We start from the raw sequence: 17,434 nt of genomic DNA, 5'->3' as shown, positions 1-17,434 counted from the left end.
TGTTGACTGACTGTTGGGATGGGGAAGAAAATGTGGTGGTGGGGGGGGGGAAATGGGAGTGAATGGCAGGAATCCTAAAAAAGGAGCACTCTACACTACAACATTTTGCTGCAACACCCACATGTTGTTTAGTTGGTTTAAAATGTAGCTGTTTAATCCAAGTTTAATTGGTTGGCAGCTCTGCAACACTGATGATTATCATCCCCCAAGGTGGATTTCTCCAGTTCTCTCTAGGTTCTGCTGGAACGCCAGTGAACGGAAAATCCTTCTGACCCCAAACCTACATCTGCTGGGCAAGACCGCTTCCATTGCCACGAAAAGAAACTTCCCTGGAGAAGAATCCTTTCCCGAAGCTGCCGGGGCTTCTGATTACCATGGCAACCTCACCTTGGCTCTGGAGATGTGCTAAATGAGCTAGCAGAAGGAAAGTCACAAATCTTTCACATGTATTAGATGCTCATAGACAGCTTAGTCCCACTCGGCCATTCAGGGATGTAGAAACAAGGCCATCGTGTCCTTGCCCCAGTGATGCCTCTAAAAGGCTTATTTCCCCTCCTTACAGAAAAAATCTGAAGCGATGAATCATGTAACAATACTCCCAGGAAACAACTCCACTCTCCCATGTCAGCTTCATTATATGTTTTACCTTCCCTCTGAGTATTATTCTGAATGTTTGCAAAATAAAATAAATAAATAAATGCAGGGCTGTAGCAGGCTATGGGGGTATTGGGCTATGGGGGTATTGGCTATGGGGGTATTGTAGCAGGCTATGTGCTTTGGGAGTCTGCTTTACTGAGCACAACTTGGTTGGTTGGTCCAAGTCTGGTTTAAAGATCAAGAACCTGAAGAAGACAGAGTAGTACAGGCCTTGAGGGTGACTGAGCAGTCCAACAGGTAGAGATGGAGAAATCTGACAGTTTCAGTTCTCTGCTGTTCACATTTTCCCAGTCTTAAATGTTAAGAGTAATTGTTTAATTGACACTGAAATGGGAAATGTGTTTGAATGTGTATTGCTGAAAGTTTAACACGGAAAATGCCATTGAATCTAAGAAGAGCTCTCTGGGAACCTTATCAGTTACTAATAAACTGTTAATGTATCTGCTCTGCTACCTCTCTCGTGGTGCTTAACTTTAGATCATGTGAGAGGGTTCTTCAGTTGCAAATTGTCATTTTGAAGAGTGCTTCTTTCTCTGAAAGCCACCGAAGACAAAGGTGTGCTAATGAAGTCTCTCCTGAAGACAAAACAGCTCCAGGCTAATGGAGGTTGGGTGGAGAGATAGACCTTTGATTTTAGGTCTGTTTGGAGTTATTTCAAATTTGTAAGAAAATGAACCTGGGCTAGATATGCACATGATATTATACCACTATTTGGATGTATCATTGTTTGTTTTTGTTTTTGTATTATTATTAATAATAATAATAGAATATAATTAATTAATTAATTAATTTATACCCCACCCATCTTGAGTGATACATAAGTGGCCACTCTAGAGTTTGTCCTCTCAGGTCTCTTCCAGAACCCTCCCCTGAATTAAATTAATTTTATTCTTTTCTCTCCATGATTAAAAACTTTTGATGCTGTTTGGCTGGATGCAATGGGGAGTGTGACTTTTTTATCCTACCTTTCCTTCAAGAAATTCAACACTGTGTACATGGTTCCCCCCCCTTTATCTTCCTAAGAGCCCTGTGAGGTAGGTTTGGCTGAGAGAATGTGACGGGCCCAATGTCACCCAGTGAGAGCTTCATTGCTAAGTGGGAATTTCAACCCAGGCCTTCCCAGCTGCTATTCAACATGCTAACCGATGCCCCATATTGGCCCAGAGTAAAAACAGCAGCTTCCAAGAGAAAGGGCACACCATCAGCATTGCAAGGGAACATTTAAAGGTTAGATCAGGGGTCTGCAACCTTTAAGACAAAAAGAGCCACTTGGACCCGTTTCCGAAGGAAAAAAAACTGGGAGCCGCAAAACTCGTCATTATAAAAATAACTTTTTTGTCACTTTTTTATTATTTCTTTGTTTGACCCTCAGAATTACTCCTCCTCATAGAAATAAACATTAAATTAACAAGTTACCTTTTTTGTGTGTGTGTTCTTCACTCCCCTTCAAAACAGTGACCAGCGTACATGCCCCCTTTCTTTTTTTATAATAATTTTTATTACGTTTTTTTTTCCAAATTACAGATAGAAAAGAAAGAACATAGACAGTAGAAAGAAAGAAAAAACAGAAAATCTCAACCATTTCAACAACTTATTTCCAATTTCTATCGGACTTCCCCACATCTCCCACATAATGCATTCTTGACAATAAAATTATCAGCAAATTATAACCTTGTTTCATGTGTTTCTTTTTACTTACAATTGCAGTTTAAGTTTAAATCTCTTGTTTTCCATTTACTTTTAAAATATAACATATTGTCATTTTTACCCATTTAAACCTTGGTTCTTTCATAAAAATTATCCAATTTCTTATATAAACCATTTTTGTTGCTGGGGCTGATATTCCAAATCATACGGCGTCTTAAGATTCATATAACTTATAATACTTTTGCAAATAGTCCTTAAATTTACACCAATCCTCCTCCATTGCTTCTTCTCCCAAATCTCGGATCCTTGCAGTCATCTCGGCTAGTTCCATGTAGTTCATCAGTTGCGTCTGCCAGTCCTCCAGTGTGGGCAAATCTTGAGTTTTCCAATGCTTGGCGATAAGAATCCTTGCTGCAGTAGTGGCATACATAAAAAGAGTTCTATCCTTCTTTAACACCTTCTGGCCGACAATGCCCAAGAGGAATGCCTCTGGTTTCTTAGGGAAAGTGTACTTAAACACCTTTTTTAACTCGTTGTATATCATTTCCCAGAAGGCCTTCACTCTTGGACAGGTCCACCAGAGGTGAAAGAATGTCCCTTCAGCCTCCTTACATTTCCAGCATTTATTATCGGACAAATGGTAGATCTTAGCAAGCTTGACTGGGGTCATGTACCACCTGTATACCATTTTCATAATGTTTTCTTTCAAGGCATTACATGCCGTAAACTTCATACCGGTGGTCCATAACCTTTCCCAGTCCTCAGACATGATGTTATAACCAATGTCCTGAGCCCATTTTATCATGGCTGATTTAACTGTCTCGTCCTGGGTGTTCCATTTCAGCAGCAAGTTATACATTCTCGATAATAGCTTGGTCTTTGGTTCTAACAATTCTGTCTCAAGTTTCGATTTTTCCACCTGGAATCCTGTTTTTTTATCTAGCTTAAAGACCTCATTAATTTGGGCATAGTGAAACCAATCTTGCACTTTACCCTTTAACCTTTCAAAGCTCTGCAACCTCCAGTTATCTCCAATGTTTTCTATTATTTCCCAATATTTCGGCCAGCCGGCCTCCATATTGGGTTTTTTCCGAGCCTTGGCCTCTATTGGTGATACCCACCTCGGAGTTTTGCTTTCTAATAAGTCTTTGTATTTTTTCCAGACCATAAATATTGCTTTCCTGACAATATGGTTTTTAAACATTCCATATGTTTTTGCCTTGTCATACCACAGATACGCATGCCAACCTAACGAGTTATTAAAACCTTCCAGATCTAGGACATCAGTGTTTTCCAACAAGATCCAATCTTTCATCCAGCAGAAGGCTGCAGCTTCGTAATATATCCTTAAGTCCGGCAGGGCAAATCCCCCTCTCTCCTTTGCATCAGTTAGTATTTTAAACTTTATTCGGGGCTTTTTGCCCTGCCAGACAAATTTAGAGATATCCTTCTGCCACTTTCCAAAACATTCCACTCTGTCCACAATCTGCAAGGCCTGAAACAAAAACAACATCTTTGGCAAAACGTTCATTTTTATAGCTGCAATTCGGCCTAACAAGGATAACTTCAGTCTTGACCAAATTTCTAGATCTTTTTTAACTTCTGACCAGCATTTCTCATAATTATCTTTGAATAAATTCAGGTTCTTGGAAGAGAGATTGACCCCCAGGTATTTCACTTTTTTAACAATATTTAGTTCTGTTTCCTTCTGAAACTCTTCTGTTTCAGTAACTGTCAAATTTTTCCCTAACACCTTTGTTTTCTGTTTGTTCAACTTAAAACCCGCCACCCGACCAAATTTCTGTATCAGTTCCAGAACTCTTTTTGTACTAGATTCTGGCTCCTGTAATGTTAAAACCAAGTCATCTGCAAATGCTGTCAGTTTATATTGTTTCACTCCGACCCGTATTCCTTGTACCTGCCGATCCTTCCTTATCATATTCAGCAAAACCTCCAGGACTGAAATAAACAATAAAGGGGACAGGGGGCACCCCTGACGTGTTCCTTTTTCAATCTGAAGTTCTTCTGTCACCACATTGTTCACTATCAACTTAGCTTTTTGTTCGGAATAGATTGCTTCTATTCCGTTCTCAAACCCCCTTCCCACTCCCATCCCTTCCAAGTTTCTCTTCATAAATTTCCAAGAGATATTGTCAAAGGCTTTCTCCGCGTCAATAAAAATTAACACTGCTTTAGTGTTGATATTTGTTTGTAAAAGTTCCAGAATATCAATAATGTTCCTGGTGTTATCAAACAAATGTCTACCAGGGAGGAAGCCTGCTTGGTCCTTATGAATTACTTCATTTAAAACCTTTTTAAATCTATTTGCCAAAATGTCTGCAAATATTTTGTAATCCACGTTTAGGAGTGAGATAGGACGGTAATTCTTGAGTTGAGTCTTTTCAGTTTCCACTTTAGGTATCAGAGTGATGAATGCTTCTTTCCACGTATCTGGTGCCCTCCCTCCCCCCATAATCTGGTTGCAAACCTCCATTAATGGTTGTGTCAAGTAGTCCTTTAACATCCTGTAGTACTTGGAGGTAAGTCCATCAGGGCCTGGGGATTTGCCTAACTGCATGTTCTGTATGGCAACCTCAATTTCCTGTTGTGTTATTTTACAATTCAAGATTGATCTCTTCTCTTGAGATAATTCTGGTAGGCCATTATCTTTCAGGAATTGTTCTATCTCAGTCACTTCCTCAGGCCCTTGGGTGTACAGTTTTTTGAAATATTTCTGGAAACACTTTCTAATTTCTCCTGGTTTCTGAATATTTTTTCCTTCAACTTCTAGATTGGTAACATAGTTTAATTTTTGTCTCTTTTTCAACTGCCAAGCTAGCAGCTTCCCACATTTATTCGCTGATTCAAAAGATCTTTGGTTCATTTGTTTAATTTTCCATTCCACTTCTTGGTTGATCAATTTCATATATTGTGACTGGTGAAATTTAATTTCTCTTAAAGTCTCTTTTGATTTTGGATTCAGTCTTAATTTTTTCTCTCCAACTCTTATCTTCTCTAGTATCTTATCCTTTTTCCCATTCCAAAGTTTTTTCTTGATCGTATTTTGTTGTATCAGAAACCCTCTCATAACAGCTTTACTTGCGTCCCAGATTATTCTTTTTTCCACCGAGGTGTTGAGATTAATTTCAAAGTAGTCCTTTAAAGTTTTTTGGGCCTTCTTTACAATCTCTTGATCTCTTAGCAGGTTGTCATTCATTTTCCATCTGAAGGAGTCGGCAGTAGTAAATCTCATTTCCATTTTCATAGCGTTGTGGTCGGAGCATGTCTTTGGGCAGATTTCTACTCTTGTGGTCTTAGGTGCCAGACCTCTAGTTGTCCAAATTTGGTCGATTCTTGTCCATGACAGATGGGCCTCAGAAAAGAAAGTTCCTTCTTTACCTAGGGGGTTTCTCGTCCTCCATAGATCAATCAAATCCATATTGTCAGTTAGTTCGAAAAAAGTCTTTGGTAGTCTTCCATCTTTAGTCAGGTTCTGGTTCTGTGACTTATCCATATAGGTAGAGACCACCCCATTCATGTCTCCCATCATAATGATGTTAGAATAGTCCAGATAGTCCAGTAATGTCTCATGAAGCTTCTTGTAGAATTCTGATTTCCCCTCATTTGGTGCGTAAATTCCTAATATCAAAACTTTTTCTCCTTGAATTTGTATTTCAATTGCCAGGATTCTTCCTTGTTCATCTTTAAACAAAAATTTTGGTGATAAATTCTCTTTTGCATAGATCACCACTCCTCTCTTTTTAACTCTGTCTGATGAGATAAATTCTTGGCCTAGTCTTTTGTTTATTAACACTTTCCTGTGAAGCCTGGTCACGTGGGTTTCTTGCAGACAGATTATATCCAAATGTTCCTTCTTCAAAATATGAAAAATCCTTTTGCGTTTTTCCGGGGAATTTGCGCCATTAATATTCCAACTATACAGCTGTAGAGACATCCTGTATCGATCTGTTGTTGCTCTTTATGGGGTGTCTTCTTTCTTGTCTAAATCCGAGGGTGCTGGCACTTTCCCAGACTCAGGTGGAGGCCAGGGACCTGCTATTCCCTTCTGCAGGTCTTCTCCGTGATCGTGCAGAAACTTCCGGCTATCCTCTTTCGTTTTGATTTTAATCTTCTTTCCTTTGTAGTTGAATGATAGGCCTTGTGGAAACTCCCACCTGTAGGGTATTCCGTTGCTTCTCAAAAGTCCAGCTAGGTCAGTATAGTTTGATCTGAGATCCAGTAGTTGTTTAGGAATATCCTTGTAAATTTGAGCTCTTCTGTCCTGGATCTCAAGTGCTTTATTGAAATGTAGGTCAAGTAGTTTGTCTCTCTCTTGCTTGGTCCTTAAGATGATCAAACAATCTCTAGGCCTGTCCTTCCTGGCAACTCTTCCCAGTCTGAATGCAGTTGTTATTTTAAAATCTGAATCTTCTTTTATACCCCAGAATTTAGAAAATTCTGCTGTCAAAAAGTCAGTCAAGTCCTCTTTCTCAATCTCTGGGATAGAGCGTAATCTCAAATTATTTTCCCTGTTTCTCAGTTCCACCATAGACAGGTAGGCCTGCTGGTCGCTGACGTGTTTGTAAAGCGGCCTTACTTCTCCTTTCAATTCATCCGCTTTCTGAATTGCTTGGCCTGCTTTTTCATTCGCAGCCTCGGCCAATTTCCGATTTTCAGATGTAGCATCCTTTAAACTCCCAATATCTTGTGAATGCTTAGCCACCTGTTCAGAAAGTTTAGTAATTGAAGATGTAGCTAAATCAATTTTTGCAGTTTGATCATCAACCTTTTTGTTCAAAATTGCAAATTGTTGTAGCATTTCCTCTAAAAGAGTTCCAGATCCCCCTGCTGCCATATCCTCAGTTGTTGGCTGTTCAGCTTCCTTAGATGGAGCTGTTGTTGAAGGTACAGCTCCCTGTAAAACAGCAGGGACTGAAGATCTGCGAGCCTGAGAAATCAGAGTTGTTTGTACTAATTGGCCTTTTCCTGCTTTCGACGCAGCTCTTGTTTTCGGTGGGCCACTCATTCCACACCTGCCTTTGGATTCAAGGTCAAACTGTCAAATGTTCCATGAGAAAGACAGGCCTCAAAGTAAATAACCAAGCCACAGAGAGTCAAAACAAAGTTGGTTCTCAGGAATTTGTAAATCCCAAACTCCACTAGAGGGAGTGTTGTTGCAGTTCAGGAAAGAAGGAAGAAAGTTCAGTCGCCATTAAAGTTCCTGCAGTTAAGTAAATTAACAATAGTCCTCAAAGAAAACTTTTTTCCACTGGCAAAGCCCTTTCAATATTGTCCCAATAGTTTATCTGAAGATGCAAGATACAGTTATTTAATTGTATCCACCAATGATGCCTCTATGTATCCATTTCAACTTTGTATATGTATCCGCAAAGGAGCCTTTTACCCCCTGCAAGCCCGGGACTGGGGTTTTTAAAGTTTTTAAAGTTTTAAAAGTCCAGTAAAAGAGAGGATCCTCCAGTAAAATCAACACAATAGCAAATAGAAAAATAAAAGCTTGCCTTTCCCTTCAGTTACAAACTCCACCAGACGCATGAAACTTCCCGTCTTAAAATCCCTTTCTATTGCTTCCAGCTTGTCAGTTCCTTTGCCTTTGATCTCTAAGCACTACCGGGAGACGGACTTCCTTTTTCTCGTCTCCCGCTTTCAGCCAAATTTTTACTTTGTAGTCCCGAAATTAATACTCTTCCTACTCACGAGTAGATGATTTAGAGTCCAATTCTTAAGGAAGAAAGGTCGGCGCTCATCAGCAACAGCCGCGCGGCTTCACTCCCGCAGAAAGAGCGATGAATCCACAGCACCGCTTCCCCTCCGCGCTTCCGGACCCCCTTACGGGGACCCTTCTTCGTTTTGGGGGTCGCTCTAGGTGCCCGCCGGATCCCACGGCCACGAGCTCGCTCTGCTCGTGGTTTATCTTAATGGGTCGTCGCTTTGCCGCAGCGAACGTCCCTTTCCTGCGGAGCCCCTCTTCGCAGCGCAAAGAGGACCGCCATTACTTAATTCGCGCCGCCTCCGGAAGTCCGTACATGCCCCCTTTCAATGCAGTGACCAGCGTACATGTCCCTTACAATGTAGCGGGCGGGCGGGAAGGTGACGTCGGGACGGTGCGTGACTAACGCACACACCGCCCCCATGCGACGTCACAGCCAGTACAGCGCCTGCCACAGTGGGGAGTGTCGGGGCGCACAATGCGCCTCCTCCCCTCGCTAGTATCCATCCCGGAGCCGCGGCAAAGGTGTAAAAGAGCCACATGCGGCTCCGGAGCCGCGGGTTGCTGACCCCTGGGTTAGATCTAATATTGCATGTAAAAAATGGCAAATGATAGCAACAAACATGAGAATGGAAACTGCCTCATCACCTCCAGTCTGTATGCATTGCGCATACGAAACTGCCGTCTTGTATCTTTATTTATTTAGAAGATTTATAAACTACTTAGGTAAAGGGGGACCCCTTACCATTAGGTCCAGTCATGGCCGACTCTGGGGTTGCGGCGCTCATCTCGCTTTATTGGCCGAGAGAGCCAGTGTACAGCTTCCGGGTCATGTGGCCAGCATGACTAAGCCGCTTCTGGCGAACCAGAGCAGCGCACGGAAACGCCGTTTACCTTCCCGCCGGAGCGGTACCTATTTATCTACTTGCACTTTGACATGCTTTCGAACTGCTAGGTTGGCAGGAGCAGGGACCGAGCAACGGGAGCTCACCCCGTCGTGGGGATTCAAACTGCCGACCTTCTGATCAGCAAGTCCTAGGCTCTGTGTTTTAACCCACAGCGCCACCCGCGTCCACTTACTTGATAAAAAAAGCTTTCCAAGTGGTGTGCAAATAAAATGAGAAATGAAACACAACTAAGCCCACAGTGCAAATAAAAAACACTATGCACACACACACACACACACACACACACACACACACACACTACAAGCAGAGGTTCCCAGCTACCACTCACCCTCTCCAGGATTTTGGCTGAAATGAACTCTTTTGACTTGAGTAACTGGCCGCTCTCATCAAAATAACTTTGCCATTCTGAACTGTCAATGGGCAACTTCTTCATACTCTGGAAACAAAGTCAAGGGATTGCCGTTAACCAGGATGCAATGCAAAAGGACGTCAGGCTGTCCCACTCCATGGTGTGGATGCCAAACAGGTAGGGATGCCAATATTGGGGGAAGCCACATTCTTTCTTTTTAAAAAATAATATTTTATTGAGTTTTCCAATTTAATAATATAATAAAAACAAGACTATAACATTCCAAAATACAATACAACCAAAAAAGAAAAGAAAAGCCAAATATATTGCCAAATTATATATCTTTAGGTGACTTCCCATGCCCTGAATTTCACGTAATGCTAATAATCTAATATCACATTGCATTTCTTAATTAGTCTTAATTAGTCAATAAACCATTCTGATGTCAATCCTTCACTTAGTTTTCATTTAAGTGTGCAACCACTGGTATTCATATTTCTGGTGAAACATTTCCCCCTAATATTGTCCACTTACAGCAATTCCATTTTTGGTTTCTGCCAACATAAGCCATAATACGCCAGATCCCAGACAAAAAGACACCATTTGCTCCGGGCAGCTGTCCAGAATACCCCTCCATAGTCTTGCACCATCTCCCAACTCCCAAGGACAAAGTACCGTATTTTTTGCTCTATAACTCACTTTTTCCCTCCTAAAAAGTAAGGGGAAACGTGTGTGTGTCTTATGGAGCGAATGCAGGCTGCGCAGCTACCCCAGAAGCCAGAACAGCAAGAGGGATTGCTGCTTTCACTGCGCAGCGATTCCTCTTGCTGTTCTGGCTTCTGAGATTCAGAATATTTTTTTTTCTTGTTTTCCTCCTCCAAAAACTAGGTGCGTCTTGTGGTCTGGTGCGTCTTATAGAGCGAAAAATACGGTAACTCCAATCCAAGATTTTTTCCCTTCCTTCCACTGAGGAAACAGCAGCAATGTTCTTTTCAAACCCACTTGCGTGTTTCAAATCGTTGCCTTTTGGGGGAGGTTTACCCAGTAAAACAGCAAATACATATATATCAAAAGAGAATAAAAAAGGCTCACCTCCCCCTGGGGTGTACAGCCACCTTCTAATCATACAATTAAAGTGCTATGATGCCACTGTAAAAAGTCACAGCTTCCGACAAATAAATCTGAGAGATGCGGTTGAAGGGTGCTGAGAGTCGCTAGGAGAATCCCCATAGTCTTGCACAGAGCTACAGTTCCCAGAGTGGGTGAGCAATGCCAGAGGTAGCTCTGTGTGGGGAATAGGGGTCATTGTGGGAAATTAAAATGGCAGCTCCCCATTGTTCCTAGCATTTCAATTTCTTGCAGTGCCTTGGAGCAATGCTATATTGGGGACACTGCAGAATTAAAATGGTATTTCACCACCCAGGGTTAATTTATGGTCCCAAGTGTTGCCATTGCCTGAGGATGTTGCTGGGAGGAACTGGCACTGAAGACAGCAATTATATATCACGGAAAGAAGGGTTTGGACAAAAATTCTTAGGATGAGAAGAATGTTAAGAGAGTGTGAAATATTAGAAGGTGTGCTGCATAGGTGGCCATGTGTCCTACTTAACAGAGGACAGTTATCTGTGTGAAAGAGTTCTCTATTTGTTTTGCAGATGTTGTATTGCAATTTTTTTAATTCTCGATTCAGTGCATTAAAACCAAAATATAAATAAATAAATGATAAATAAATGGTTTCTAGCAGACTGAGATAAACACAATTAAAAGACATTACCTGGCATTTATAGCCTTTTCAGAAGGAATCTGTTAAATTAACAAATATTCAAACACACACAGGCATTTTATGCCCATTTGTTTTTAGCGCTTGCTTTTATCAGTATTTTTTTTTTTAAATGAATATTTGAATTGTTCTTTGTAAACTGCTTAGAGGCTTTCTGTGGAGTATGTGGCATATGGCTTCTGTTAAATAAAAAACATATCAAATTAGGGCAGGTAAAATACAGATTTAAAACCTACAGTGTAAAACCTGACAGGGGACTTATTGTACTTATTCAGCTATAACTTGTGTAGAGGCATATAAAATTCACAAATGCAAATTGTATGCCAATTTGTGTCCACTTTTTGTGGCAATTCATATGTGGCCACACAAACCATTCTTGCCTTGAGCATTGCTTTAAATCCTTCCACAGGGTGATCCTCACCATTTATTGACCGATCTATTGGTATTGCAAAAGCTTTCAGCGTTCCAAATGGGCCGTGTCATTTTCTACAGTGCACTGCAAAACTGTCAAAGAAAAAGTTTGCTGTGGAGTCATATAATAGCCTCAAATATATTTTATTCCCCATGTGGTTTAATGTCTATATGAAGCCTCTGAGTGGAGTCATCCAGAGTTTGGGAGTATGTTGTCAGCAGTGTGCTGATGACACACAACTCTGCTTCTCCTTTACATCTGCAGGTGAGGCAGTAGATGTGCTGGACGGCTGTCTTGCCTCAGGTAATGGACTGAATGAGAGCCAACAAACTGAAACTTAAATCAAATAAGACAGAGGCACTGTTAGTAGGTGACTCCTTAGACCAGATTGTCAGGGACTGGGCAGAGGAGGAATGGCAGAGACCGCCTCCCCATCCTGACCCTTCCAGGGAGGAGAAAGAGGAAGACAGTATAGATTGACAACAGGGGTTTGAGGTAGCTCAGAGGGAGATGAGGGGGAAAGTTGGGAAATCATGGGAGAGCCAGAACAAAACCCAGCTCACACGTTGTCATTAGAAAGCATCCCAGACCCTCCATCTCCCAGAACTTGGCGAGCCTTAAAAGTAGGAGAGCAAAGAGCTCAAATTCAGAGGGCACGTAGCTGCACATGTAGAGGAGATGAATGAGGAAGTGGGAGAGACAGGGGTGTAAATTCACACGGGACAATGCCATTATCCAAGAGGCTGGGTTCTATAGCCTCTCCCTGTAAATTAAAATAAAAAAGGGTGGTAAGAAAATTTTCCTTGTCTTTACACTTTCCTGGGCAACCAGCCGGGAGCCGCTGACAGCATCCTGACAGGATGGAAGGTAGGTTGCCCACCCTTGAGGGGGGTTACACTCCCTCTTAAGGAGAAGGTCCATAGCTTGAGTGTGTTCCTGGATCTATTACTGTCACTAGAGGCCCAAGTGGCCTCAGAGGCCTGGAGTGCATTCTGTCAGCTTCAGCTGGTGGCCCAGCCACGCCGCTATCCGGACAGAGATAGCCTAACTTCTGTGGCCTACGCTCTGGTAACCTCTAGGTTGGATTACTGCAGTGTGTTATATTTGGGGCTGCCTCTGAGGATGGTTCAGAAACTGCAGCTGCTGCAAAATTTGACAGCCAGGTTGCTCAACAGAGCAACATGGTTTGAACATATCACACTGAACCTGGCCTGACTGCATTGGCTGCCAATAAGTTTCAAGGCCTGGTGCTAACCTATAAAGGCTTACATGGCTCAGGACCTCAGTACCTTAAGGACTGCCTCTTCCTATATGAACTAAGCAGGACCCTGCGCTTGTCATCCAAGGTTTGGAGGGTGACAACACGAGAATGGGCCTTTTCTGTGGTGGCTGCCTGTCTATGGAATGCTCTCCCCAGAGAGGCTCTTCTGGTGCCATAATTACCTCTCTTTAGGTGCCGGGTGAAAGCATTCCTGTTTACCCAGGTCTTCAGCCATTAAATAATCTATGGCTTGTTAAATGTGGTGTGGAGGGCCTGTTATTATTATTATTTTATTATGCTGTATTAGGTGTATTATGTTTTTATTATGCTGTGTAAATTATGATCCTAATTTTGTACTCCGCTGGGATGTTTGGATAAAGGGTGGTATGTCAAACAAACAAACAAACAAACAAACAAACAAACAAACAAAATGTTTATATGACTGCTCTGAGGTTTTATTACAATCAAATAGTATATAAACGTTGTGTGCATATATATCTCTTCTCACTTCCTTCTCAAATGGTACATTTTCCAGTTGGGAAACCTGAGCTGGGATATTTGTACTTAGGTTTAGTTACAAAGGAGCTTCAAGACTGAATGTGTAATTAGTTACAAACAACCAGATGAGAGGGACTGAGGAAATAAAATCAATGGCATCGGGCAGAGGGGGCCATTTAAGCAAATCTCATCAGAATCACAGAAGCTCTGTGGCCTATGGAATTGAAAAATAAATTATGGGATTTTCAAGGCACAGGAATCTCTTTGGGTTGAAAAATCATTGACGGGGAAATTGAGAGCTGGCCAAAGTCTGCTAGGAGAGAATGCTACATTTATACCTACTGATAAATTGATAGCCTTGGATATTTGCAAGGCTTCCCATGATGACAATGCAAATTCAACAGGTGAACACACAAATAGGAAGGGGGGTGTGTGTTAACACCAAACAGGAAGCCCTTTCTGGCACCATCACCATTACATATACTTGCACCGAGTCGGACTGCTGGTCCATTTGGCTTATTATGGTTTACACCATGGGTAGACAACATCTTGCTGGGCATCTTTGGTCAATTGTCAGGGAAGTTTCTCTTGCTGTTTACCCAAAATATGCTTCCATGCCATTCCCACCCCTTGGTTCCATCTGCAGCACCACAGAACACAGCTTGATCCATCTTCTTGCATGACACCCCTTCAGATATTTGAAGACAGTTATCATGCCTTATCATGATTTTCCCTTCACCAGCTCTTCCAATTGGTCCTCATTATGCTAATGGAGGGGAACTCACCAGTAGAGTTGAGATAGAAGCCCTGAGTCCTACAATATTTTCTTCAGAGGGCGTTGGGCCTTCAACCTTTTCTGCAGAAATCCCTTTCCGCATTGTCCCACAAAAAATAGTCTTATATCACTCTGATCAGATCTGAATTCCCTTTACACTTCTTAGAGAAGCCAAAGGCTCCCTTGATCTTTTCCTTTGTCTTTCCATCAAATGAATGAGACTCATGGAGATGAAGTCAACTGTTCTCCCCTGCAGAACTGAAAGTGGTTACCATAGAAGCATGAGGTCACAGAGGCATGAGGTCACTGGATGAAGAAAGGATTTGCAGAATGGATGTTCTCTCAAGGGGCAAGGGCATTTGGAGATACTTAGTGTGAGAGATGTTTCTATATTTCTAGAATAGGGTTGGGAAACCTGTGGCCTCCTCATGTTGCTTGACTTCAACTCTCATCATCCCTGACCACTATGTTATTTGGGGCTGATGGGAAATGGAGTCCAATAACACCTGGATGGCCAGAGGTTATCCATCTCTGCTCTAGAAAATGGGCAGAAGTGGCTTACTGGTGGGATGAGGTGCGTCACTGTCCTTAAGACAAACTAGCTGGTGTAACATCAACCCTACCTCCACCAGGGACAAAGTCTTCTGCAGGCTTGCTTTACTTGGTTGGTGGTGACTGATGTTCTTGCACATACAGAGAGTGTGTATCTTGGGCATGTTGAGTTGTACAAGTGGGCCCTGCAACAAAATGTTAGAGGGTTCCTGTCCCAGCTTGCCATGTCATCTTCCAAGATTCCCTCCCCCCAACACACACACAGCATTGCATGGCAACCAAGAATGCTCAGTCTTCATGAATCTGCTTTCTTTCTTTTCTTTTAATGGAGTGCCCTTTAGGTTTTATCTCCTAAAATTGCTTCCATACTTCTGCAAACAGTGAGGCTCCACACCCTACAATCACACAGATTTGGTTTGTAGCCTTTTGTTTTTCAGTTTCACCCACAATCCTCTTGCCACTCTCCGCCTGAGTATATTTTAGAATCCTGTCTTTGCTCTGAGATCAGGTTCATTGCTGCTGGATCCTTGCGAGTCTCCTGGATGTAGATATCAATAGATATTCCAGCAGATATGCACGTGTGAGAGGCAGTATGCTGCTGAATATCAGTTGCTGAGAATAGCAGCCACTGCACTCAGGTCCTGATCACATGCCTCCCACTAGCACCTGGTTGGCTACTAGATAGGCCATTGGCTTAATCCAGCAGAGTCATTTTATGTTCTTATGGATCATAGAATAGTCTATAGTGACTCGCTTCCTTTGGAAAGTGGTAAAAATGGCAACATGGATAAGTACAAATTGTGCGTGAGTTGTGGTCCACACATCCCTATTTGTGTGCCCTTTGGTTGCCACGTCTATTGAGGATATTGACACAAAGGCAAATAAGTTAATACTTTGCAAAAGGGATTCAAGTGCAAAGCAGGAAATTTAGATTCGTGCAATTGAAGTCTTGTTGGCGCTGTGGGTTAAACCACAGAGCCTAGGACTTGCTGATCAGAAGGTCGCGGTTCGAATCCCTGCGACGGGGTGAGCTCCCGTTGCTCGGTCCCAGCTCCTGCCAACCTAGCAGTTCGAAAGCACGTCCAAGTGCAAGTAGATAAATAGGTACCACTCTGGTGGGAAGGTAAACGGCGTTTCCGTGCACTGCTGTGGTTTGCCAGAAGCCGCTTAGTCATGCTGGCCACATGACCCGGAAGCTGTACGCCGGCTCTCTCAGCCAATAAAGCGAGATGAGTGCTGCAACCCCAGATTCGGCCACAACTGGACCTAATGGTCAGGGGTCCCTTTACCTTTACGTCATCCAAGCACAAACTACTTTTTGTGTGTCAGGGACTGGGCAGAGGAGAAATGGTGGAGACCACCTCCCTGGCCTGACCCTTCCAGAGAAGAAGAAGACAGTTCAGAATTACAGCAGGGGTTTGAGGGAGATCACAGCTCAGAGGCAGATGACGGGGAAAGCAGGGAAATAATGGGACAGGAGGAGGAGGAAGCACCTGGAGGGCAATAGCTGATAGACACAGTGTCTTTAGAAAGCATTCCAGACCCTCCACCTCCCAGAACCCAACAAGCACTGAAGGAGAGCAAAGAACTCAAAGGCAGAAGGAACTTTTCAGCATCCATATCAATGACGCATGAGGAAGTGGGAGAGACGGAAGGGTGGAGACTCACTCAGGACAACGCCATTATTCCAAGAGGCTGCATTCCCAAGCCTCTCTCTGTGAATATTGAATAAAGAGCAGATGCCAAGGGCTTTTCATTGTCTTATCTGCTCCTGGCCACCTGCTACAGGGGTTGGATCCTCTGCTGCCTGGCAGTGTGGTTAGGGAAGCCATGGGGAAATGTTTCGAGGAGTACGGAAGAAATGATAGGTATTTATACAGGTAGATGCATAAATACCTCACAAGCACATCAGGATGAGTGTATAATGAAGCAGAATGAATGCTCAATAAAGGCAAGATATAATGTAACTTGTGCATAAACTTTGTGGAAGCAAATTAGGATGATTGCTCAATAAATGCTCATAAATGAAATAAATAACAAGTGGTTCATTTGAGGGAGCCCTAAAAGGAGGTTGATAATGGTTCATTGATGCTTACGGATGCATCTGATGGGCCCCAAACCCATCAGATTAGATGATGATGCCATCACTAGTAAAGCTTTTAGGGCTTCAGGAAGCTTCAGTGGTGAAGTCTTGCTGATACCCTTGCCATAGAAGCTGAAAGAAATTGCAAATGGGTTGGAAGAGTATGAAATGAAGAGGAAATGAAGAAGAAAAGAGGAAAAACAGCAGAAGCAGAGGACCTCTTTAAACTCTGGAGACAGTTAATGGAGACGGCAGTGTTGCTTGTTGGTTAATTACCTGCCCTGAAAGTGATACACTAGAAAATGAATTTTTAATGGAAAAATAATGCACTTTGCTAGTAATGTTCATTTCAAGAAAGCAAAATAGGAGAGGATACTAGACCTCCACAAGCTCCGCTGGCGCTTCGATCACTGGGTTACAAACAATATGGGGGGATGGGACGATGATGAAGAAACAGAAATAGCGATGTGTTTGCTGATTTAGGCAAGGGAAAATTTCAAGGAAATCATGGTGATAGCTCATTGTCCTCTAATTGAGTTGGATCATTTGTCCATCTAGCTCAGTACTCTATTCATTTGACTAACAGCAGCACTCTAGGGTTTTCAGTCCTGCCTGGAGATACCAGGGATTGAATTTGGGGCCATCTTCACCCCAAACACATGCTCTATCCTTTCCAATAGGGCTTCAGTCTTCTTTCTAAAACTAAACACCCAATTTGCTCACAAAGGTCTCCCTTCAGTTTTCCACCAGCAACACTGATGTCATATAGTCACTGGGAATTCTC

The 17,434-nt window shown here is 42.5% G+C and overlaps 1 protein-coding gene across 1 annotated transcript in view; it reads right to left on the bottom strand.

Annotated features, from left to right (window-relative positions):
• TBC1D21 (TBC1 domain family member 21) overlaps nt 1-14,279 on the bottom strand; it is a 42,063-nt gene extending 27,784 nt beyond the window's left edge. Inside the window, exons 1-2 of the mRNA XM_081169252.1 lie at nt 14,026-14,279; nt 9,269-9,376 (exon numbers count right to left, since the gene is read on the bottom strand). Of these exons, the coding sequence (XP_081025378.1) occupies nt 9,269-9,376; nt 14,026-14,118 (201 nt within the window). The 5' untranslated portion in view covers nt 14,119-14,279. The remainder of the gene's footprint in view (nt 1-9,268; nt 9,377-14,025) is intronic.
• Between the last annotated feature and the right edge of the window lie 3,155 nt (nt 14,280-17,434).

Source organism: Podarcis bocagei (assembly GCF_964188305.1).
Source record: "Podarcis bocagei genome assembly, chromosome: 14".
Classification (NCBI taxonomy): Eukaryota; Metazoa; Chordata; class Lepidosauria; order Squamata; family Lacertidae; genus Podarcis; species Podarcis bocagei.
The sequence above is the reverse complement of the archived record's forward strand: the minus strand, read 5'-3'. Positions and strand labels throughout refer to the sequence as shown.